At 44.0% G+C, this 24,560-nt stretch overlaps 2 protein-coding genes across 10 annotated transcripts in view; both read left to right on the top strand.

Moving 5' to 3' along the window:
* The window catches only part of znf608 (zinc finger protein 608), an 86,959-nt gene extending 82,785 nt beyond the window's left edge, over nt 1–4,174 (top strand). For 6 of the 9 annotated variants that reach the window (XR_002873900.2, XR_013658057.1, XR_013658052.1 and 3 more), the window contains one exon: nt 1,771–4,174. Coding sequence is in view for 2 of the 9 variants with exons in the window: in XM_078952458.1 (XP_078808584.1) it covers nt 1,771–1,790 (20 nt within the window). In the remaining 7 variants the exon portion in view is untranslated. The remainder of the gene's footprint in view (nt 1–1,770) is intronic. The other 3 variants (XR_013658053.1, XR_013658055.1, XR_013658056.1) reach the window with 3 other exon arrangements.
* Nucleotides 4,175–6,165: 1,991 nt separating this feature from the next.
* On the top strand, nt 6,166–23,279 carry cep120 (centrosomal protein 120). The gene is made up of 20 exons (XM_011479678.3): nt 6,166–6,419; nt 9,970–10,126; nt 10,201–10,315; nt 10,422–10,566; nt 11,332–11,480; nt 11,551–11,748; nt 11,825–12,043; nt 12,312–12,486; nt 12,556–12,748; nt 13,429–13,578; nt 13,806–13,988; nt 14,064–14,160; nt 14,534–14,701; nt 14,771–14,860; nt 15,675–15,767; nt 16,964–17,125; nt 17,197–17,319; nt 19,065–19,163; nt 22,524–22,669; nt 22,859–23,279. The coding sequence occupies exons 1-20, from the start codon at nt 6,371–6,373 to the stop codon at nt 23,070–23,072; spliced, it is 2,925 nt and encodes a 974-aa protein (XP_011477980.1). The 5' UTR covers nt 6,166–6,370; the 3' UTR covers nt 23,073–23,279.
* The last annotated feature ends 1,281 nt before the right edge of the window (nt 23,280–24,560 follow it).

Genomic DNA, 24,560 nt, shown 5'->3' with positions numbered 1-24,560 from the left:
GCAGATTCATTCAGATTTCTGCCACGGCACTAGCGCTCATCAGCATCTAACAAAGGAGACGTCGCCGTCTTCTTCAGGCCATGGAGCGGCGAGCTCCTCACACATGGGAGTGGCTACAGATGAAAGCATTTTGGGAAATGGTGGTTGGTGATTTTCCAGAGAAGCTGTGGATCCAACAATTCCACATGACACGCTCAACTTTTGATGATCTGTGTGACGCTGTGAGACGTCTTGTGGCGCCTGCTGTGCAGTGCTCCCGGTTCATGGTCACGTGACTCATTTAATTTGAGAAAGTGTTTCCATTGCAGTTTTGTCAAATATGTCAATTTGGAGACGCCTCAAAAACCACCTCCTACAAGCGCAAAAACTTTTTTCTTTTCTTAAATACGAGTATTTTCTAAATCGGCGTGTTTCCATTAGGCAATTTATCACAAATCCAGTTTTTGCGCGATTTCATAGTCAATGGAAACACAGCTATTTGCTTCATATCCTGCTGAAGCTCCTGCTGTTTTAGTCTATGTTGTAACATTTTCTTTCAAATTTGTGGCAGGTATTTTACAAGTTCCTGCACTTGATATAGTTTTTTTCTTATCAAAGAATAGGCTATGCAATGTGTAACTCTTAAGGTTTCAGCATCAAGTGCTTTTTCTGGCCAAATATTTGGCTTTTTATGCAGATATTCAATACATTCAGAACTTTGTGATCAAGCATAGTTTCACTGTTTTTAAACAGACTTCCTGTATTGCAGCTTATTTGATGAAAATGTGTTACAAATCCAAACTTTTCTTCAGACACGTCCACAGAGAGAGCTGCGGTTTCAGCAACCTTTGGCAAAGATTTAACCTTTTTTGAAACACTCCAACATATTATAGCCTTTAAGTAAACATATATAGGATTGTCGTCATTACTTTTCTTTATTTAGCTAATTTTTACTTCTTAAATTGACGGCGCTTACTACACTAACAGTTAACTCTCCTTACAGTTTGGGTCAAAGCTGAACTTTTGGGCCACGGTTTTGTTTTCGGTTCAATGTATGATTTGTGTAAAACAAAACAACAAAAATCAGAAAATACTTTTTTAAATTTGCTAATAAATAAGAATGCCAGAAAACCTATGTGGCTCGCACTAAGCCTGGTGTCATACTAAAACAATTATTGAAGGTGTCATTTAATGTAGCACAACACACCTGTTTGACATTTTCAACATAAAAAAAAAAATTCAAACACAGATGCAACGATTCGGTTCCATGGTGTAACCAAAAACTGACATCACTACTGTTTAACTACTGGAATAAGGTTCAGTGTACCACAAGAACAGGTAGACGGCTGGTTCCACGTGCAGCAGGTTTATTAGCTCAGCTTAAAGTCCACAAAGCTAAATCAGGGTCAGGCAGGCATGAGAGCATCACAGAGTCAGGATCCAGGCGAGTTTCAGGGCAGGCGGCAGGCAAACAGTCAGGAAACAGAAGATCAGATCCAGATACAATGCTCAATAATGAAGGCAGAGTGGCACAAACAATACTCAGTGAGGCTCAGTGCAGAGCTTAAGCAGGCTGTGATTGATTTGTTAAATGAGAGTCAGGTGTGCAGCACTCAGAAACTGGACGCTTGGGGTGCTGGGAGATGAAGTGCATTCAGCACTCTGGAGACTGATCCCGCCGGTGACCAGAGGGGGAGACAGAGCTCTGACACAGTAGAAGTGAATCTTTAGCATCGTGAGGTTTAGTTTTCTTATATTCTGGAATAATTGCTTGACAATTTCTCTCTGCAGACAGTGAAGTGAAGAAGTAGGGCCACGTGACCACGTCTCAGATGAGAAACTGCAGATCCGTCAGACGTCGACTCCGTGGTGTTTGCATAAGCTTTGCCTCACTGACGGGCAGACAAGAAAAAGTAAAAGCTCCCGTGTAGACAGCCACCAGTTTTTGAAGACAACTCACATGAGCGGAGGAGGCGGCGAGGGGGCAGAGGGCAGAACCTGGACCTTTCTGGAGGAGGATTTCTGTAAAAGTCCACAGACGCTGACGTCTGAATCAACGCTGTGCAATCAGCCTGACTGCAGCTGCTGTGTTCAACTTTACAAATGCACATTTACAACGAGATGTATTATAATGGTGAGATGACTGAATGTACTGATGATGACTGACACTGTCTCAAAAGTGTGGATCCTTTTTAAACTCCTGTTTGAACAAAACCAGATATGAAAGCTCAAAAGTATATAATTATCCCTCTTGTTCTCTTTGCTGAAGTCGTCCTCCTTCCATAGTGCTGAAGCTACATTTGTATTACTAACCTGTACTTGAGTGTAACCATGTTGATTGTATCGTCTTTATGTGAGAGTAAACCTTCACATCGACAGCGCCACCTAAGGTTCCAGTGGTGTAAATATTCTGTACAGATTAATAGCAGAGCACTGAAATGCTTTATTGTACATAACATTGATCTCCATCAGCCATGCAGGGGGGCAGAGGGACGGGCAGAGCAGATGACATGAGTTTTGTTGGTCGGGGAACAACAGCAGATCTTTCTGAAGCCTTTGTTTGGCAGGAAACCACGTGAGGACTTTGCTGTAACTCTGATCCGCACAAAAACTGCCATTTATTTGGAAAAATGCATTTCAAAAGCCTCACGTTTTCCTCAGCTACTGACTTAAGATCGGAATTAAGAATTTTCAAGTGTTTTCAGTGAATTTTACAAAGGACGGACACCTTTTTATCGAAGCATTTTGTTTGTTAAAATCCAGCTCACTGACGATAAATCTGATAAATTTACTGTCAAACTCATCAAAGCAGTAAATATGTGGTCTTAGCCTGTGAGGCGGAATTCCGACGCTTTGGTTTCTGGTGTCACAACCCTGCTGCTGCTGTCTGTACACTAATCCTGTGGGTTTTTAGACAAATTACTTCACAGAACCTTGATGGATTTAGTATAAAATAATCAACATCAAGATTTTAAAAAATAGATTTCAGCATCTGAATTTATGTGTTAATGTAAGACACCTCCACACACTCACTTGAGTGTTCATTTTGGCCTTTGCAACACTCAGCAGTCATGCTGCTTCTTCTCCAAATCCCAGTGGCAGGCTAAGAAAACGCCGAATATGAAAGTGGCGTGAAGAAGCTGGAGTTTCACTGATGCTGTGTGAGGGTTTCCTGACCTCTCCTGAATGCGTCATAGATGCTGGTTTGACTGGACCCCCAGAGTCCCTCCTCCCTCCCAAGTTTCTTCAAATGAACTAGCTCAGTGCAGACTCAGCATCAGGTTTGACCTCTGAGGTGACCCCTTCCTTAAAACTGGGATTCACACTACAATTTTCAATAAGAAGGCTGAAGCGTTTGTCACCGAAATGCATTTTTTACTTGTTTTACAGCGAAGAATGGTGGTACTTTACAATAATTTGGAACTGGAAGTAAAAACGAGGCATCTTAATATTTAATTATGAGTCAAAAGTAACTGATGAAAGAAATATGAGCTAAAAGTTTGAACATAACATCTCAACAAATTCCAAATATTGAAAAAATAATTTGAATGAACCATATGAAAAAACATTGTCTGCAGCATTTCTAGCATCAATAAGCATTTCACAATTAGTAAAATCAACCCCTAAGAAGATATTAAAACAATGTTTGTTCTCAGAGTTTTATCCAGAAGCACATGGTACATTTTGATGAAACTTCTGGACGTCTGGAACTGCAGCAAAACAGTGGAAAGATTAAAAAAAATTCCAGTTTCTGAGAGCTGTTTAGTGGTTCAGACCTGCTTCAATCCATAAAGAATATCCAGTTTCCGTAGATCGAAAACCCAACACTGTTAAATGGACAGCAGCTGGTGTAAACATGAAAACCTGAGCCAGTCGTGTGTCTCACCCTCAGACCTGCGTCAGAACTGCCTGACCTGGTTTCATTAGCGGCTCTGCCTCTCCTCCACAGAACCTCATCTGCGTTGTATCTGTGGTCATTCTCTTACTTGAAAAGAGTGCTATAGCTCTGTTTACAAAAAGCTCTTCACTGTTCTGGGACAGTGATGTCTGAAGGCTGCTCGGTATGTTGGGTTTATCCACCAGTAAATAACAAAAAAACAAACAAACAAACAAACAAACCTGCTGTTGCTTTTTTATACTGTATATGCCTTAATTCATATGTTTGGCAATCATGATTAAAGGATCTTTATATATATTTGCTTGTGTGTGATTCTTTTTCTACCTTGAACAATCAAAACAAATAATTATTCATCAGAGGAAGATTGAGGTCTGGACTTTTACTGCAGCTCCTTGATTCTTCTCTCTGTCTGTTCAGTTATCAGTTAGCTGCTGTGCTTGGACGACGGTTCTGCTCACGACTGTCCTGTCCTTTAGTGCAAAAACTGGCCTGAACATCTTCAGTGTTCCGTTACAAAGGAGATGATCGTTTATTCACTCCACTCCACATTAACAGCACCCAAGTAAAGACGGTAAAAACCTTCAAACTCCTCTGCACCCAATCAGTGAAGATCTCATCTGGACTAACATTACGAAGGCTCAGCAGAGACAAAGCTGAGGAAGTTTGTATTACCTTCCAGGTTCTTGATCAACTCCTACAGATGCACGGTGGAGAGATAAACTCCATCACTACAACGTCCAGGACAGGAAGGCTCTTCAACAGGTCACCGAAACAGCTCAGCTCCTCTGTGGAGCAGCCGTTTAGGGAATTCATGACGCTCGGGTCACAAAGAGGGCACACAGCATCATCAAGGACGTGCCACCCACAGCACACGCTTCAGGAGTGTGAAAGGAAGAACATCTAGTTTAGGGGGTCCCAAATCCAGGATTCCTGCTGGTTTTCCAGAAACCCTGCCTTATCTGCTGCTGATTACCTGGATCAGGTGTGTTTCGCCAATAAGGAGCTTCAATGGCACGTTGGTTGGAAAATATGTTGGACTCCGGCCCTCGAGCCCTGGATTCCGACACCGTGATCTAGCCTAAAAAAATAGTTTCTATCTACAAACTATCAGTCTGCTGAGCCAGTAATTGAACCCTTCAACAACTTTCTCTACAGTCACTGTGAAATCTGCATATTTGTGCAGCTGCCAAAGCACATCAGCTCATTCCACATCTGTTCAAAATTTTTCTGCACCTCCACATAGACTCTGTCTATTTACCTGTCTATTTTTGGTACTGATTAGGATTAGTATCTTAGGTGGTATTTACATCAATTTAAATAATTCTGTACAATCAATATTTTAAAAATTCATGTTTTTCAGACATTCCTTTTTAATTGTCCCAAAAGTTGTTTGAATTATAGAGGTAAATAAAATTTAAAAAATCATGAATTCATTAAAACATCAGTTCTTGTATTTTTGTGTCTTTTATAATCCAAAGAAGTGGTATGTGTTACAGCTTATTTATATTATTGTAGTGACGGTCACACACCCATTGGTCTGCTGTCAGATCTGGTAGCGCAAAGGATTATGGGATGCAATTTCTTCTGCTGGTTTTGGCCTGATCTGAGTGGGTGTGTGGGTTTAATCTATGTGTTTTATTGTCTGACTGTTCTTCCGTTTGGGGTTAGTTATTTTACTCTGATGGTTTATTTTGTCCTGCATCGTAAGTGAGGAGGGGGGCGAGGAGAATGACACCACTGCATGTCACACTGTTTGAGGAAAAATAAAGAAGTCAGTTCTGCGAAGTTCCTATCTCTGCCTCGTTCTTCGTAGCGTTGCTACATTATTATTTACACATTTTTCTGGAAACGTGTTTCTGATTTTTCCATTAACTTTATGGAGAATGTGAGGAGCTTTTTGGTGTTTTCTGGAAAATAAGTATGTTTTTGTTTAGTAGTGTTTAATGTTGTAATTTTGCTGTTCTGTTTTGTATCTCAGCATTGGGAGATTTGAAAAGGAAAGCAGTTGACTGAATTATTTGCTCTTTAGCCAAATAATCAACTTGCACTGATCCTTCTTCATGATGAGTAGCTGCAGAGAATCTTCCTCTAAACTTTTTGTTAGAATTTAAGCACTAGTTAAAATTATTTTTATGTAATGCTTCAAAAGTCTAACATTATTTTTTATTTTAGTTTCATGATAAACGATTTTTTTTTAAATCTCAAGAGGAAAACATCTTTTTGATTAACACTGCAGTTCAACCTCCAACCAGCAGGCGGCGGTAGTGGGTTTTAGGTCACTAGTTTTTAAATGAAATGGGTGGCGCCAAAGCTTGACAACAGAGCGGCTGCCTGACGTCGTAACGGCGGCTCATCCTCTGCCTTCGTCCTAATTAAATCCCCACCGGTCATCTTTGGTCTCTTTGAAGATCGCTCTGAAGGGAACGGCGGTCATAAGACGGAATTTCTCCCATTTGAGCAAAGCTTTTCCCTCAAAGCTGCGCAGATGTCGACATGGCCGCGAAGACAGACCAACTTCTCATTGTTGTGTCCATCCTGGAAGGTAAGCCGGGTTTTTTTCCGGGCTCGCGCCGCTCGAAGCGCCAGGCTGTTGTTGTTGGTTCGCTCTGAAAGTTACAAAATTCAATAATGCCTTTTAAAAACAAGTCATTTAAAAGAGTTCGCGTGGAAACCGCGAGTCTCACAGCACATTAGATTACAACCGTTGTTGCCAGATCCAAAAAAAAAAAAAGGAAAAACTACATAACAATCGAGTGAATTTACGAAAACCAGATGACTGCAACTACCACTAATAAAAAAAAATACTTCCAAACACTATGCCGCCTAGCTTACTATATTTCAACATTTTAAAGCGTGTTATTACGTTTAGTAACATTACCAGTTGAAACTATACATCTGTGCGCAATGGCACACATTACACTCATGTGGATGTGTGGAACCCCACAGCTTCAAAGGTTCACTTTTGTTGATTTAAGGTGATTATAGCAAAATATTATTAGACGATGAATTAAAAAAAATACATATGAGTGTATATAATGCCTCCACCAAATATTGTATCGCGATTTGTGATATTAAAGAATATTGCGATGACTATATAACTTGCAATATACGATAAACAAATAGCAAAGCAACCAAAAACATCATTTCCATTTCACTGCAACAGTTTAATTTAGATAAGAGTCAAAAGTAACTTAAATTATACTCCTCGTCTACATACATGGGAGACATACGATTGGTCAAATGCATAAAGGGATTTATTTGATTCGTTAAATACTTCACGCTGCCATAAGACTGTTTTAGGACATTTAAGGTAACCATTTATTGCAATTTTCATCGTCTCTTGCGACATGTGCATTGCACAACTTTTGCAGGCCTTAGATGTATTTAATGAGCATTTAAATCCTGCTGGATAAAGTTGACAAATGTTGTCATAAGTCACGCAAACAGTGACATTTCCTGATACTTCCTGTCTTCAATACAAACTGATAGAAGAAAAGAAGAAACACAGTCATGTTTAATGAAAAAACAGCCAAATTAAAGATAAAACTCCTTGATGACCATATTTAGTTCATAATATGAGCTGTTCATATTTCACTGTGGATGTTCTATTGTTTGTTTATATTTATTTGTGGTTGTTTTGGTCATTGCTGTTGGGTAAAAGCAGCTTTTTTTTTAGTATGATGGGCCTGAATCCCCTGTGACAACAACAGCACCTTTGCATGTGACGTACTCATTGTTTATTATTCCTGCTCTTACACATTAATATTCAACATCCATGTGAATCACACTATTTAGCTCATGAAAGTCTCACAGTTTCACAGTTACTCTCAGCTGAATTTGCACAACAGCTGATTTGTGTAGAGGTTTAGTCATTTACTGATGCATAGTTATATTTTATGTTATGCGTGAATTTTCAGAAATCCTCTATATATCCTATCCTATCTTTACTTTATTTTCTATAACCTTTTGGCATTCAGAGCAGACCAAAATAATCATCTCATTGTACAGGGAAACCCGTTTCCTTTCTGTGCTTGTGAAAATAAACCCCTTTGAATCCTGATGGCAGCAGATCAACTGACTGTTTCTCTGGTTGGTTTTGTCTTGGATGATGTCATGTCCGTTTTTCTCACTCGGTCACAGCAGAGTAGTTCTGTTGTGTTTACGTCAGTGTTTTTCAACCTTTTTTTTTGAGCCAAGGCACACTTTTTCCTTGACAAAAATCCCGCGGCACACCAGCATCAAAAAATTGAAAAAGGAGAAACTTTACAGTCTGTATTGATCTACAGCCCCTTTGCAATCTCAGGTGCATTTTTGTGATAATTGTGGCAGAAAAAGCTGGAAGTTTCAGCATTTTATTTCTGAAAAGTTGTAATAAAAGTTAAGTTAGTTTTCAGTAATAATTTTCAACTAAATTATTTGAAATTTTATCAAGAAGATTTAAAAACTGTTTGATGTGTATTCGTTGTGTTTTCAAGGCGTTTAACAAAGACGACTCATTGCACGCTGAGATGCTGTCAATTTAACCCAATGCATCATGGGAGATGTAGTGCAAATCTGCCGTCGATCGCAGACAGACTCTCTTCTCTGAGCTTCATTGTTTTGTTCACTTGTTCCACGGTCTAACACCGGATTCTGTGGAAAGCTACACCGCTAAAGACGAACTTTAGCTGGTATTTATGTTAGAACTGAGAGACTTTATGAACAGAATCAGAACAAGAAGGTGAAGACTTTAACCACTTCTGATTGGTCAGACTGATGACATGTGATTAAGACTCCAAGAATGATTGGTGGAGACAGTTGAAGGGGCGGGACTTTTCAGAAAACAGAGCTGAAGCTGTGGCTAAATCGCGGTACCGTCATTCTTATCAAAATGTCTTTAATAGAATCAAATAAACACAAAGAAAAAAATATTTTATGATCTTTCATATTCCTAATTTCTCTGTGTTTTATCAGGGTTTGTTTGGATGAACTCAGAGCTGATATCCTGGAGATGGAAAATGTTTTTAGATCAGTGAATGGGTCATTTCCCACGGCACCCTGGTTGAAAAACTTCTACATTTGAGGAAATGATGATTCTGTGATCCGCTTACCACAGACCACGATCTTTGGTGGCGACTAAAACAGAAACTGAGCCGTCACTTTGGTGGTTAAAGCTGCACCCTTTGTGTTGAAATCAGGTTAGGGCCTAAGTGTTTGGCTCCAACAGACTTGAACTGCATTCTGGATTGAATCCATTGTTCTGTGGCACCACCGGCTCCACCTGTAGGGGGTGCTGTTGCTGCGGTGCTCGTTCTCATTGGGTCAGCCGGGGTCCCGCTCTGTGGTCTGGTAGCCGTGGAATGGACCCTAGGCTGCTCTGTGTTGGGGGGGCGCTGTGGTAGTGACCCCCGTGGTCGGGCTGGACTTTGGAATTAATCAATCCCCATTCTATTATTTCTGCACAGCAGAACCGAGCCGAGCCAGACCTTTTCTTTAAGCTGCAGTTCTTTGTTTTTGTTCAGGTTTCTACTGGGGGAACTGGGTGGGTGGAGGGAGGAATCTGGTGAGGGAGGGGGTCCCATCTGTGTGTGACTGTCCTGTGTTTTCTGTTTAAATTGATTTTCATATTTTATGACTATTTTATCTGCTTTTATGTTTAGCACTTTGTGTTTTTAACCAAAAAGCTATACAAGTTCATAAAGTTTGAAGTTTGAATGTGTGAAAAGGAGCTTGAATGTTGTGTGTCTGTCTGCCCTCTGCAGCTGTGTAACGCTGTTTTCAGAAATGATGATGATGATGATGTTCAGGTAAACTGCTTGGTGAGATGAATGTTCACGGAGCTCTCAGGTCATGCAATCTGTGGATCAATTCCCCTTTAAAGCAAAGTTCTTGTTGGTTTTTGTTTTTCAAAGCAGACAATAGTTTTAGTCTGTTTTTATTATAAGAATTTTTAATTTAATCCAAAGAAAGTTTCACCTCTGATTAGTTTATATGGTTTCTTAATAGAACTGTAAAGGATATTTACTATTATTGCATTAAACAGTGAGCTGTTGAATCTAAACTGAGTGGATTCTGGGATTTGATGTTGAAATCCCGCCCCCCTGCTTTTGCAGGTCGTCAGTTTCCAAAGAGCCCCCGCCTCAGTCTGGAGGTTCAGGCCAGCTTCGATGGCGAGCAGCTGTCTACGGACCCGGTGGAGCACCGCGAGCAGCCGCAGTTCTGCACCGAGCTGGCGTGGGAGCTGGACCGTCGGACGCTGCACCAGCACAGGTTATTTTCGGGTTGGGGGGTTTTGGTGACTGCTTTGATAACTCTGTGACCTCTGAGGAACTCTGTCTCGTCAGGCTGCAGAGGACTCCCATCAAGCTCCAGTGTTTCACCCTCGACCCCACCAGTAAGAAGAGGGAGAACGTGGGCTACATCATCCTGGACCTGCGCTCTGTCCAAGAGGCCAAACGGGTGAGTGGTGGACACACACGCGCACACACACACCCACACACACACACACACACCCGCTGTGTTCATTCATGTGAGGCAGAGTTGATGATGGTCTGCTGTGTCTTAGGAGCCGCGCTGGTACCCACTGCTGAGCAGCAAATACACCAAGCAAAGGCCGGCCCTCCTCCTCAGCCTGATGCTCGAAAGCGACTCCAAGGCCCCCCAGTCCTCCCCCGACAGATTTAAGGCAAAGAAGGCCCCGCCCCGACAAGGTCAGCAGCTTCTCCAGCTTGTCCATCATCGTCCTGGCTGTCCATTTGGAAAGTTCTGCCATCGTATCACTAAATATACTTGACAGATTTCTGCACTGAAACCCCATCAAATATAATCACATTTTACTCTGGATGCATGAAAAAACAGTCTTGATATCAAAAATAGAAAGATGAGCTCTCACTTAGAGCTGGGGGGAAAAAAGGGAAGCGGAAAATTCTACAACGTCACCAAAAACAAGGAATTTAGAAGCCAAAGCAGAGTTGGGCGTATCAGCGATGCAGAAAAAGTTATCATAAAGATTATTTGGTGTTTGGCATACTGCCCTGCAGGCAGCACTCATCCAAAAAAGAAAGATAAATCCAAAACCCACATCATATAAAAACAAAGGTTTCTAATCCAAACACAATCAACGTAAAGTTGCAGCTTCAGAGATGGAGTGAAGTGAAGTTTTCTCTGAAGAACCAATCCCAGCTGCACTGGATCATTTCAACATTTACTTTATTTAAATATTCTAATTTAAGTTAAAAAATGAAGAAGTATTTTCTGTCCATCAGTTTGGATTTAGAGCAGCTTCAGGATCGTTGCCCTTCATCTACATCCAGAAAGCCGTTTGGCTGAACCTTTGCCACCACTGACCACTGCTGGTCCTACCCGCATGAGATTTCGCTGCTTGTTTCTGTTCTGGATTCGGCTGCAGACAGACGGGGCGGTTGGGGGTAACTCGGGGCTCGCCATCTCTCATGTCTCTGCTGCTTTCCTCATAGACTCCTCTTTAGTTACTGGTCTCCTCCCTGACAAGCTGGAGGCGGTGCTGGTCTCAGACCAGGGCTACCATCAGGTGGGACCTCCAGATCGCTGCACGGACATGTTTGTCTTGTCCGTCACCCTGGCCTTCGCCTCCAGGCTGGAGCAGGTAACGGAACCAGAATGAGGGCTTTTCTGGACTTCCAGTCAGGTTTACTCTGCAGCTCCTCTTGTTGCAGTTGGTTCCGAGCTCCATGAAGCTGCCGGCGGCAGATTCCTGTTTCTTCTTCTACTACTCTTTGCTCGGCAACGACATCACCAGCGAGCCTTTTCACAACCTGCTGAGTCCTGACTTTGAGCCAGAGCGCGCCTCTGTGCGCATCCGCAGCATCAAGCAGATCCTGCAGGCCTTCCTGTGCCAGCAGCCCAGCATACAGGCGAGTCCGACCTCAGGCTAACCTGCTGCTACTTTTGCAGGTTAGCCTGTGACTAAACACCTGCCTTGCCCCCCAGGTTCACCTGTGCTGCCGTAATCACTCCCTGGGCAGCACAGACGTGTCTCTCTCGGCTTTGGCTGCAGTTTCTGTCGACCTGGAAAGGTCGGCGGCGACTGTGGAGGGCGTGTTTGTGCTGAGGCCGCCAAAGCGCACCAAGCTACCGACGCTGCCCGCAGACCTGCAGCCCACTGTCGGAGTGGCTGTTACTTTGAGGAGGGAGGAGCTTCCTGTGCAGGTACCTCAAAGCCAAACAACAGGGAGATCCTCCTTTGTTGTTGTAATTTCTTACCTTTTTCCTTCATTTTCCTTCTTTTTTACTTTAGTTTTCTCATTAGAATTTAATTTATTTCTTCCACAAAAAAGGTGAATATTTAGAAAATTGCTGATTTCTTTATTTTACAGTTTTAAACATGGCTTTCCTGTCATTTGGATCAGAGTTGTTCACGTCGGATTGGATGGAGGTTGACTTGGTTGTTGTCTCTTGTCTCCCGTCTTTTCTGCAGTCTGCAGAAATGCCTCCTTCTCCTCCAGCTGAGCGCCGACACCAGAGCTCCTCCTCAGTCCAGAAACCTCCCGACCGCTCTCTTCCTCCTCCTCTTCCTCCACTGTCGTCTCGTACGGAGAGTGAAGCAGAGAGTCTACAGGAGGAGCTCCAAAGGGAGCAGGATGGAGCAGCAGGTGGGGTTCAGAAGCCTGACTCCACATAGATGTTTCAACATTGACGGTGAAATGGGTTTTCCTGTTCAGGTCCAGCTGCATATACTGAAGCTGCTCCACCCAAGGCTCCACCTGCAGCATCAGCAGAGGGCGGAGCCTCATCTGTCAGCGTGTCTGCTCCCAAAGTGTCCATTCCCTCCTCCGCTCACCACTATTGCTTCTCTCTGGACCTCCACAGTCTGGGGAAGCTCAGCCTGCCTCATCCCATCTCAGCGATGCTCAGGTGAGTAGAAACGTTTGGTTCTGAGGACACGTTCTGGTCCGGTTCTAACGTCTTCTTAGCCTTCAAAGAGAGGCCCAGACTTTGTTCAGTCCTCTTTCCAAGGGTTTTGTACAAACACAGTTCTTACTTTATCCCCTCTGACCCTCTGACTTTATCCCCTCTGACCAGCTCTATTTGTCTGACACACTTGATTTAAGACAGAAATGTTTGACACAAAACATTCAGGAAAACAAAAGATATACGCAAAAATTGGCTCGACTTGATCGTTTTGGTAGATTTATTTTCCTCATTGCTGCTCAGACTTGAGGCTCCAGTTCTTATATCAGTAAACGATTTATGCCTCTGAAAGTCAGATCAGTTTGACCAGCCTGGCTTCCATAAGATGGATCATTGTGATCAGTTAGGAACTCTGAGGATCCGACCAGGAACTCACACCTGCACATCTGCCTCTCCATGGCTCCTCCCATCTAAGATATTGAGGGGGGGGTTGAACCTGATTGTGTTGTATGGTAGAGTATAGTTACTGAGTTCAAACAATGCGTGATGGATGCAGGTAAAATCGTGTGGGAGGGGCCGTGAGGCACTGCTCGTCAACAGTATCACCAGCAAAAAGACAAAAAACCCAGCAGCTATTTGTGTTTGTTGTGACATGGTTGTGTGATTGTTGTGCTGTGTTTCAGGTATTCGTACCAGTTCTTTGGCAGCGCCGCCCCCATCATGTCAAACCCCCCTGTGGACCTGCAGAGGAACATGGAGGCGGCTTTGCCGCAGTCCTACTGCGCCTTCAACTTTGCTGCTCTGCCTCAGCAGCTGCAGAACACCTTCCTCAGGTAAAAGCCCTGCTGCAAAACCAGAACACCTTCCCAAGTCAAACACAGACCCACATGTCCGAGCTCCTGGCCCCTCCTGAGCTTCTGCAGCTCTCATGGAGGCAGGAACCGAACCCAGCACAAAGACCAAGGGTCGGACTTCCTGAGTCTGCAGACGATCCACCAGAGAATCTCAGGCAGAGTTTCAGCTGGAAGGGTTTTTTTAACACTTTCTCTCTGTGTTGTAGAATTCCTCTGGTGGTGGAGCTCTGGCACAAGGGCACCACTAGCAGCGATGAGCTGATTGGTCGAGCCTCCATTCAGCTATCCCACCTGCTGAGCTCAGAGAAGACCAGGTTCACGGGTCCAACCGGAGATCCGAGCTGGAGGCAGATCTACCAAGACCGGATTGCTGTGGTCCACGTGGAGCGGTGAGAAACCTCCTGATGCCGATGGAACCTGGTTGTTTTCCTCCCCGATGCTGACGGCTGTGCCTCCATCATCAGACCCACAGAGAAGGTCGCAGAGCTGAGCTACGTGGCAACGCTAGAGGACCTCGGCTTCATCAAAGCCAAGCAGGTGGAGGTGTTGGACTCCTCAGAGGTTAGAGCAGCAGGTGGTTTTCACCTTCTCAGAATTAAACACCTTCATTTTGGTTTGTGAAAGTTTCTGTGGGATTAGATAAAGGTTTACTGGTACTGTTATTGATAGCAAAACTTAAACCAGTACTAGTTAATGTTTCATGATGGAGGACATTTAAAAAAAAAGCTTAAAATTGGGTTCCTGTTGTAAACAAAGCCCCGCCATAGAGCAAGATGAGGCTTTTATTATTGTTTATCACTATTATTATTATTACTAAGTGCATGTTGGCTTATAGTTTTTAAATCCCCGAGGAGGAGGACATAAGGATGGATTGTGAGAATGAGGAGAAGATCTAATCAAGCCTTTAATACAATGTTATTCTGTGTTTTTCCAGAATGAAGTTCCAATGCAAACGGCCCCCCCATCTGTTCCACCAGCGCTCAGACCTGCTGCGCCCAACGCCTCACAGGGTCCTGCAGCCCCCAGAGACACCCTGGAGTACCGCACAGCTCTGGAGCTGGAGCTGTGGAAGGAGGAGCAGGAGGACCTGTTTGATGACCAGGTAGGGACTCCGACGCCTCCTTCAGTCTGCAGGACGGAAGCAGTGCTGATGAGGACGTTTGCCTTTTAGCTGCGGATGAAGGAGCTGCGACACATGCAGGCGCTGGCAGAGGAGTGGAGGAGGAGGGACGCAGAGCGGGAGGCCCTGGTCCAGAAGAAGGTGGAGAGTCTGCAAACACACACCTCCCAGTCACAACGCTGGGTGATGGTTGGAGGACGACAGCAGTGACTTACAGTCTACACGTATCCAGCTTTAGTGAGACCTGTTTTTGGCCCCTTACAACACGTATTACCCAGAATCCATCTCTCTGTTTAAAATGCTTCATAAAACGTGACAATTCCTGTGAAAGCATCATGACGGCGTTCCTCACTCACAGACGTTCCAGAACTTCTGGTTTAGGTTTTTCTCATTTGAACCTTTAGTGGGATTACTTTGGCTTTATTAGATTCCTTATTTGTTTCTTCAACAGGCAGCAAACAATAAAGTGTGTTTTCGGTTTGCCTGGTTCGTGTTGAAAGGTAAATTCATGGGCTTGGTAATTCTCTCCATCCTGATTGGATGTGACATCACTGAACCCCAGATCAGCTCCTGACCAACCATGGCCAGTAACACCGGAGGTGTCACCATTCTCACCTAAATAAGCCACCTGCTGGTTTCCTGATGAACTGACGTGGCTCCAGCTACTTTTAGTTTTTTAGGAGGGCTTCAATCTGGAAATCAACTTTTATTTGGTTTTAAAGTCAATGTTTCCTAAAAGCTGCTGCTACCTGGTGGTTCAGTCAGCTGGGAAATTTCACAAAATAAAAGTCATTGTAGTCGTTTACTGAAAGTATATGTTTTTGTTTATTCTTATGAAGTAAACATCCATTAAAAAGAATTACTAAGACCATTTAGCTGCAAAAAAAAAAGAAACCATGTACAAGTCACAGAACCTGTGCACCTCTGCAGCTGAATGACACTCCCCTGTTTGCAGGAGGCGGAGTACAACCGGCTTGAGGAGCGGCTCCAGAAGACTCTGTCAGAGCTGGAGAGGAGGGAGAAGGAGCTGGCTGAGGCCGAGCTGCAGGTCGGAGCCTCCTGCTGACTTCACACGATTAGACAGATGCTTTGTCTGGGAATGTGTCCCAGCCATCGACTGTAAATGAGAACTGGAATGAGTGGCCTCTCCCCCCTCGCGTTTCAAACAGGAAGCACCTACTGGCTCCAAGAAGCCAAAATCCTACAGAGAAATCGATTGAAAGATTCAAAGGGGTTTATTGTCATTGGCACAGCAAGGAAACGGGTGTCCCTGTACAAGGACATGCTGACTTTGCTGTCTGCGTCCGGTTCCAGCACGCTGACGTCCGCATCTCAAAAAATAGCGACTGCATTTCTGTCATTTCATTGGGACCAGATCTATGGGTGATGTCTCACTCACTCGTTCCAACTCTCATATACAGTCAATGGTCAGAACTGGAGCGCCCCCTGGTGGTCAAACAAAATCTGCTTTAGCAAATCTGTTCTTATTTTAAAGGAACTTGTTTTATGCAAACACCTGAGTTTGTGTTGTATTCATTGGAAGGTTGTGCTCTTCATGGACTCAGTTATTTAAAAACTCACAACGTTCTTCGTGTTGAGAAAAGATTTGTCCAAACACTTGTGACATGAATGTCTCCTGCACAACTTACCGAGGAAGCATCAGAGTCTTCGGTTACTTCTGTTCACTGTGAGTCTGCAGTCATCAAAAGCTGCAGCTGTTCAGAAATCTGAGGAAAAATGGGAATCTCCAAACTTATGGCTGAACAGACCCAACAGCCATGTGAGAATAGAGGTGAAGAGGTTGGAACAGGTGGAGGAAGGTTTGAGGTGTGATGTGGGACTAATGAAAGGAAAGACGTGGAGAGAGCAGCCATGTTGTTATTTTAGATCAGGGCTCTGCAACCTTCAACAATAAAAGAGCATTTTTGGTCCATTTTCAAAACCCAACAAGAGCCACAAAGTCCCACCTAAAATAAGCTTTTTGTGATCACAAAACGCTGCCAATAATTACATTATAACAGTGTTATATGTTTCTACATATAAGAATTTTAACTTAATTTGTTTTTGACAGCACCACATGCAGGTTCCTTTCAAAATAAAATACAGACTGTGTTGGATAAAACCCTTCTGATTTTTTTTTTTAGATCAAGCATGGCATGTCCCCAGACTTTGGTGCACCATCATGTTTCCTTTACTATCGGATATAAACATGAAGACGATGGTGTCGAACTGGTTTTTGTGCAGACTCAGCGCCTGCAGAGGGAGCTGCGGGCCGAGCACGAGCTGACCCAGAGGGAGCTGCAGGAGAGCAGCAGGAGGCTGCAGCGCGAGTGCGACCATCGGGTGGCACTGGAGAAGGAGAAGGTCCAACTCATGGAGGAGGAACGGGTCCGGCTGCTGCAGCAGGTACTGATCCGTTTATCTGTCTGGGCTTCTGATCCGGTTCTTCCTGATGAGACTTCTGTGATGTTTGTCAGATTGCAGACGGAGAGTCTCGATTCAAACAGCTGGAGAAAGAGTTTCAGCTCTTCAGGGAGCAGCAGAACCTCAGGCCCGAGTTTAGGCTGCAGTCGGAGAACAACCTGCTCACCCTGGAGAAGGTGGGTTCCTCCTAAACCCAGCTGCTACAGAACCTCCGGAACCGCAGCTGTTCAGTTACTCCTGCAGGAAAACACGTGTCAGTCAGAGTTTGTAGTGGTGCTTTAACTGAAGCTGATCCTCTCTGAGCCGGACGCTTTCAGCTTTACCAAGACAAACTGGGCCGTAAAAGTAAAGTCACTGTTTGCTGCTTTCATTTGTTCACTTTGAAAAGTAAAATGTCATTTTTGAAGTGCCATCCTTTGGTGATGAGCACTCAGAACTGGACAGTCACGAGAAAAAGAGCTTGGAAATATGATGCCGCTAAAGATGTTGAGGTTCAACGACTGAAGGAACTTTAAATCCTAAACTGTTTCTGTGAAAATATAAATACATCAAACCACAAAGATTTCCCAATAAGTGCACGTTATTAAAAGGGATCCTATTAATCAAAGAAACTACAACAACAGCTTAGCTCCATTCTGATTTAGCATTTTAAATGTTTAATATAATGACATGCCAAATTATTAGGTAAAACAAAAATAAAGTTCCTAAGATCTATAGAGGACCTAAAATCTATTTATGCAGGCTTTAAAAGTCCTCACTACACATTTTATGGACTTTTCTCAGACAGACGTGAGCTTTTTCACACTTTTCATTAAACCTTCAACGTTTTATAGAGAAATAAATCCAGCATTAGAGCGTGAAAACAAAGATCTGATCTGGATCCATGATTTAAATAGATTTGATCAACTGAACGCAGCGTGGTCCCCAAACTGCAGCCCGCCTCCACATTTGGCCCGACCCCCTGAACAATATCAGAGATGTGTGGTTTCCTTTTTTCCAGTCTAGACCTATGCCTTCATAGGCTGACATTTTATTCCACCCTGCTTCAGTCTGTGCCCCTATTTGTTATCAAGAAGAACTAAATTAGCGGCTGGATGGCTCCGTTGGCTGTCCCCCAGAAAAGCAAGGAGCCAAATCCAGTGTGGGTCCTTAGACCTTTAAAATACAGCAGTTCTGTGAGGAAGGGCGTCCGGGCAGAAAGACTCTCCACCAAACTACCCCTGACGGGATGGGGCAAAAGGTGAACAACAACCCAAAGGGTCAAATAGTGCAGAGGCATTCAAAGGTTAACCAATCTTTCTGAAAATGTGCAGAAGTTATGGGACTGAATCCACATTTGGATGGGACCAAAGTCCCGGTTGGTCGTGGGGCAGAGGTAGTGCGGCTAAGTGCAGGTTCTATTTCCACCTGGAAAACAGTTTGACATTTCAAAATAAAAGCAGCTGAATGTTGCAAAAGCTGAAAACCTGACCAAGTAGGAAATGATCAGGAATACGAAGGACTTGAATGTTCTCCAGAACCGAACCGTGAGATTCATTTCAGATGGATTTCAGCAATCCTCCTTTTTTTCTTCTTTTTTGTTTAAAAATGAAATGTATTTATTTCACATGTAAATGAATTAAGTGAGAAACCGTTGAACAGACACGCTCCAGTGACACCCCCCCCCCCCAAAAAAAAAAAAAAAAAACACCTTCCCCTCCAGCACTAAGCGGGAATAGAAGATGGATGGATGAACAAGTTCCTGTAGTTCTGCAGTCAGACTCGGTCATATTGTTAAACTGAACTGATCCTGGGCCAGATCATGTTTTTATGGTTCATGCATTGACTACAAAATCCACACTCTAACGTGGAGCTCGGTTCTCATCAGAGATCAGTTTGGGTCGTCTCTGTTCTGAACTGAAGGTTTCCTCTGACTTTGAAGGTGGAGCTGGAGAGGAAGCTGGAGTCCACCACCAAGTCCAAGCTTCACTACAAGCAGCAGTGGGGGCGCGCCTTGAAGGAGCTGGCTCGCATCAAACAGGTACGGTTCTGGACTCGGACCCAGCAGAACCCCTCACCCTCAAAGACCATTGGCTTTTCATAAAACCTTCAATGACTGAGACATCATGTCTGGAATCGATCTGCTGATGACTCGATGAAGGTCAAAGACCACCCAAGTCCTGAAGCAGTGAGAGGACGGAATGATACAAACACACTCGGACCTGGAGACGCTTCGGACATTTGCACAATGAAGCCCACACCAGAACCGTCAGGAACCTTAACAGACCCAGAAGATCCACTTCCCTTTTTGCTGCGTTTCCACGTCAGATAGATAGATAGATAGATAGATAGAAACTTTATTAATCTCCCAAAGGAGAAATTCAGGTGTCCAGTAGCAAAACACACAACCACACACAACAAACAACAGTAAAAAAGACAGTTCACAAAATAATATCAGTTCATATCAGGCAGGTTCATTAAACAGCCTGATAGCTGTAGGGACAAAAGAGTTCTTAAAGCGCTCTGTCCTGCAGCGCAGTGAAAGGAGCCTATTACTCCGTGGGCTCCTTTGTCCAGACATCAGTTTGTGCAAAGGATGTCTGGGATTGTCCAGGATGCTCTGAGTCAAGGCCTTCATCTTCTTCTGCAGCACAGATCCCAGAGAGTCCACCCTCCTCCCGATCAAAGATGCACATCTCTTAATCAGTTTGTCCAATCGAGTGCAATCCCTTGTGGTCATACTGCCACCCCAGCATACATCCCCATAGAAGACAGCAGTCGCCACAACCGACTGATAAAAGAGGAGCAACATGTCAGTACATACATCAAAGGACCTCAGCTTTGAATTTGATTTGCTGATCCGTGTAGCTTCTCTGTGTAGCCTGTAGTGACGCGCAGAGTTCTGTGTGCGGCTGAGGTTCAGCAGTCCTGCTGTTGTTCGGAATCTCCCTAATCTGCCTTTAAGTGTTTTCTGTCTTTATCTACGATAAGTTCATGTGCAGGATACGTGTTCTGGTCGTGAATCTTCAGGTTTAAACCCTGGAGAACCCAAAAACCGTTTTCTCCAGGACTTTTAAAGTGAATTAACCACATTCGATTTGTTTGTTCATTTTGGGAAGCAGCAATTAACAGCAGCCAAAAAATATGAATACAAACATAAAAACGGAAAAAGTTTAGTTTTCATGAAAGTTCTGCCAGCGTTGATGTTTACAGAAAGGAAGGTCAGAGTTTGACCTTTAGACTGATCTGCTGCTCCGTTCTGCAGGTTTGTGATTGTTGTGGCCTTTCTGTCTGTGTTCCACATGAGGGCGCTGTTGGTCACTGAATGCACAGCATCCTGGGAAAAGTGACTGGAGGATTCCAGCCTGAACGCATCACAGAGCTGTTCATCTGATAAACTGCTCTTAAGTTTAAAACAAAATTACAAATCCAACCGTCAGGTTTTCTCATCTGAGAAACTATTTTGATTTTCTCCTTTAAAGTGTCACGCTTTAAATCGTAAAGTTTGTTTTCTGTGGAATCAAACATCACAAACAAATGTCAGCTCCAGAACCAGAACTTTGTGACCCACTTTGGCATTTTGGACTCTAAGAAAGTAAAAGTTGAGTGGAGACGGGTTTGTCCCGTTAATGTTGGAGAGTCGGAAGCAGAGTAAAAATTGCTTCCTTCAGTGGTTTGAATTATGAAGGTCATGAATTCTAACGGATGAAGCTTCAGCTTCTACCAGCCTGTGGAAAAGAGGCCTGTTCCTCCGGGTCTGTCGGGTTTCCTGATGGTGGTGGTTCTGGTGTCGGCTCCATTGTGGAAATGGTTGTGTGTTTGTCCCACTCCGTCCTCTAATTGTTTCGGGGCTGGGGTTGTCTTTGGCAGACCCCCCGCCCAGGGTCTGGCCCGTTTGTTTTTCTTGTCATCAACCCTGACACCGTCTGTAAGGGGCGGGTCAGCGGCCCGCCGACAGCCGGCCTGTGTCAACACGTCGCCGTGTGAAAAGCGCCTGTGCCTAGAGAACATGTCGGTTTTCCCTCCCAGACCGGACCGCCGTGGTTCTGCTGAGCATCACCGACATGCTCAGAACACCAGGCAGCTCCAGACCCCCACCCCCCACCTCTGTGGAGATGATCTTCACTGATGAACGGCTCACAGCAGACGCACTTTGGTTCATTTAGAAAACTGGAATTGAAGGAATCTGGTTTCATATTTCAGTTTTTAAAAATGTTCATCTTTTAAACAACATATGGTCTTTATGTCAGAAGTTCTGAAAACTCCTGGAATTTGAAGATGAAACTTTGGTTTAAATGTTAAAGTCCCACTGTGATCATCTTTGGATCTATTTTCAAAGCGTTCTCCGTGGTCTTTAATCATTATTCTGCAGTTTTAAGCCAAAAACATTGGACATAGTTTCTGCAGAGCGGCTGGAGTTCATCAGAAATTTGCCTCTGAGTTGTGGGCGGGGCTGTTGGTGCAGTGGAAGCCTGCTCTCATTTCCCATCATCCATTTGTCTACACACTCTGCCACTAGCTTACAGCCCCTCCCTCACATCCCCCACCTAACATTAGCGGTGCAGCAGAAATGGCGAGCGATGTCTGAGCTATCCAGCCGTCCAGTTCTGACCCAGATTCCAGCTCAGACGAGAAAAAACAAAGTTCACGGATCTGATTGTCTGACGGTGGATCATCAGAATGGAGCGGAGCAGGAAGACTTTGACCCGCCGCTGCGTCACAACTAAAAGCTGCATTTTTTCGTCTGCTCCTGATCCACAACAACTTAAATAAAGAAATACTCAAATGACACTTTTAAGCTTAATTATCTCCATCATGAGAAAAATGCCACAAGAACATGTTAAAAACACCAGAGGTACCATTTTTGTGGGAGTGGGTCTTTAACTTGAGTAAAGAGAAGTTTCTTCTTGCTTCGGGGTAAATGTTCCAGAGTTTCTGCCTCACTGTGCTTCTGAAGAACAACCCCGGGGCTTCTGGAGCTCCAGCATGGAGGCTGATCACAAAGCTCCGATTCCAAACATTTTGGATCAGAAAACGTTTAAAGGAGCGAGACCTCTGGAGTTCTGGTTCTGACCCGTTTAGTCTCACTCAGCTGTTGCAGTGCTGCGTGTCTTTCTACTGGACTTCATGCTCCTAGATTAAGCTTTAGTTAATCGTTTAGGAGTAGATAAATGCAGACACACCCTTCGCCCCCCACCCCCGTGAGGCCCACTAATTTATGAGCATGCAGTGGGAGCTGTGGACTGGGCCAGCGCTGTTGTTGAGAGAATTATGGTCCAGACATTTCTAAAGTGGTTCTGTTCTCACAGTGGTGCTGCGGGTCTGTGTGTGTGAAATTCTCGTGGAGGTCAGGAGGTTAGATCCTGCAGAACCAGGTCCTGACTTCCATGTTTGTGCGCAGCGGGAACAAGAGAACGCCATGACGCGCCTGAAGAAGCAGCAGGCAGAGCTGGAAGCCCTGAGGCTGCGTTACCTAGCAACGGAGGAGAAGGAGGCGGTCCGACAGGACAGACAGGAGCTGGAGAACATCCGAAATGAGCTCAACAGGTGAGGAACAAAAGACATGGAAATCCAGAACCAGTGTAGAATCAACCGTTGACTGTGATGTCATCTGAGTGTACACACTTACTGAGCACGCTCAGAACATTATCATCTTAAAAATGTAAAAAAAACAAATGATCTAACCTGATTACCGGTGACAATCCTGAAAATGTGATGTTAAAAATGTCTTCCCAGTTTGAAAAAGCAGGATGAAAAGCTTGGCCCCGCCTCTTCAGAGCCTGACCCCTCCCACAGTCTAAATGAAAGTGCGGAGGAGCACCTAAGCCGCCTCCTGGAGGAGAGAGACACGCTGCTGAGGACAGGAGTTTACACGCATGAAGACCGGATCATCGCCGAGCTCAACAGACAGATCCAGGAGGCCATGAGGGACGGAGGGAAACGCACCTGAGGCGGCAGCCAATCAGGAGCAGGGACAGAAAGGAAGACTTCTGCCCTGAATCTGCAGCCTCAGATGTTGGGATGGAAGTTTCTGAAAGAAGCTTAGAGTTCTGCAGACAGATGCAGAGTTTCAGAAGCAAACACAAGTCTTAAATATTATTTATTATTTCATCAGACCCTCAGCTGATTTCTACCAATAAATTATTAAAAAATCACATAAGAATTTCTCTGTTTTTGAATTGAATAAGAATGTATTTTTATTTATGGTTTTGCTTGTGCTTCATATTCATGTTTGGTATGGTTGCCATGTCCAAGTCCAACGTGTACATCAAAACATGTCATTGCTATAGAAAACGTTGGCATGCCAATTGCTGTGTGATGTGCACATCATACATGTACACCAATGGATACAAATATACTAAGCACATGTTCTGATGTGCCTTCACATCAAAGCTGCAGCCAATCAGAAGACGGGAAACTTTGTGAATGAAGCTGCAGCCTTTAAAGCAAGAGATGTGCTCCTGGCTTCAACCAATAGTGTTAAAGCAAAAATGTTTACAATACCTGCAGTCCACAAAGGGAAAGACACGCCTAAACGCAGCCAATATAAGGAATGGGAATGTTTGTGGCTGAATCTGCAGCCTGTTAAGCAAGAGAGACGCCCCCAGCTGCTGCCAATGAAGGTTAAGGACCTTTGAAAATGAAGCTGCAGACTATGAAGGAAAAAACACGCACCCAAATGCAGCCAATCAGAAGAAAGGAAACTGAAGAAAGTTGCAGCCTTTAAAGGGAAAGACACGCCCCCACATCCAGCCAATGCATGTAACATGGAACAGTCACTCCAGTTTGCTTTCTAATGCTTTAGCTCACTGCAGTAAACTTGCATGGGGATTTTCTTCTACCCATCATCTCATCATCGAGATTTTAGCTTCCATGGATGGCCTGGACGTCTCTGAAAGATGGTTGCACTTCCACCTTTCTTCAATTTTGGGATTACTTTTGCTTTAGGATTTTGAGTCTTTCAACATGGCCTTGAAGTCATTTGTTGGGAATATCACTTTTTTGTGAGTGCAAATTAACATATCTTGTTTGACCACCTTTGTTGATGTATTTTGAAGTATAGTTTTTCACAGAGAATGCAGATTCTAAGAGGACACTAAATGTTTTCTGACTAATGTACTGGGGTGTACTCATTAAGGTTGAGAAATGTTTTGTGTACTGTAATTGATGTGTGATGTGCACATGGCAACGGTCACTATGGTTGAAATGCTTACTTCACAGATGAAAACATTTTCTTTGATGTGGGATGTGCACATGGCAACAGTTGCTATGGTTACCCTACACAAATCACACATCAAAGACATTTGCCATTGATGTGTGATGTGCGCATGGCAACAGTTGCTATGGTTACGTTATGCCCATCACACATCAAAGACATTTGCTTTGATGTGTGATGTGCACATGGCAACAGTTGCTATGGTTACGGTACACAAATCAC

The sequence above is a fragment of the Oryzias latipes genome, chromosome 9, assembly GCF_053564925.1.
Source record: "Oryzias latipes strain Hd-rR chromosome 9, Olatipes_Hd-rR_3.1".
In the NCBI taxonomy this organism is placed as follows: Eukaryota; Metazoa; Chordata; class Actinopteri; order Beloniformes; family Adrianichthyidae; genus Oryzias; species Oryzias latipes.
Note: the sequence above shows the minus strand (reverse complement) of the source record. Positions and strands in the feature narration are given on the sequence as shown.

Excerpts from the sequence above, each read along its gene's own strand:
- cep120 (XM_011479678.3), top strand. The coding sequence starts at position 6,371 with ATGGCCGCGAAGACAGACCAACTTCTCATTGTTGTGTCCATCCTGGAA. Across the intron at positions 6,420-9,969 it reads TGTTGTGTCCATCCTGGAAG|GTCGTCAGTTTCCAAAGAGC; the intron begins GTAAGCCGGGTT and ends CTGCTTTTGCAG. Across the intron at positions 12,044-12,311 it reads GGGAGGAGCTTCCTGTGCAG|TCTGCAGAAATGCCTCCTTC; the intron begins GTACCTCAAAGC and ends TCTTTTCTGCAG.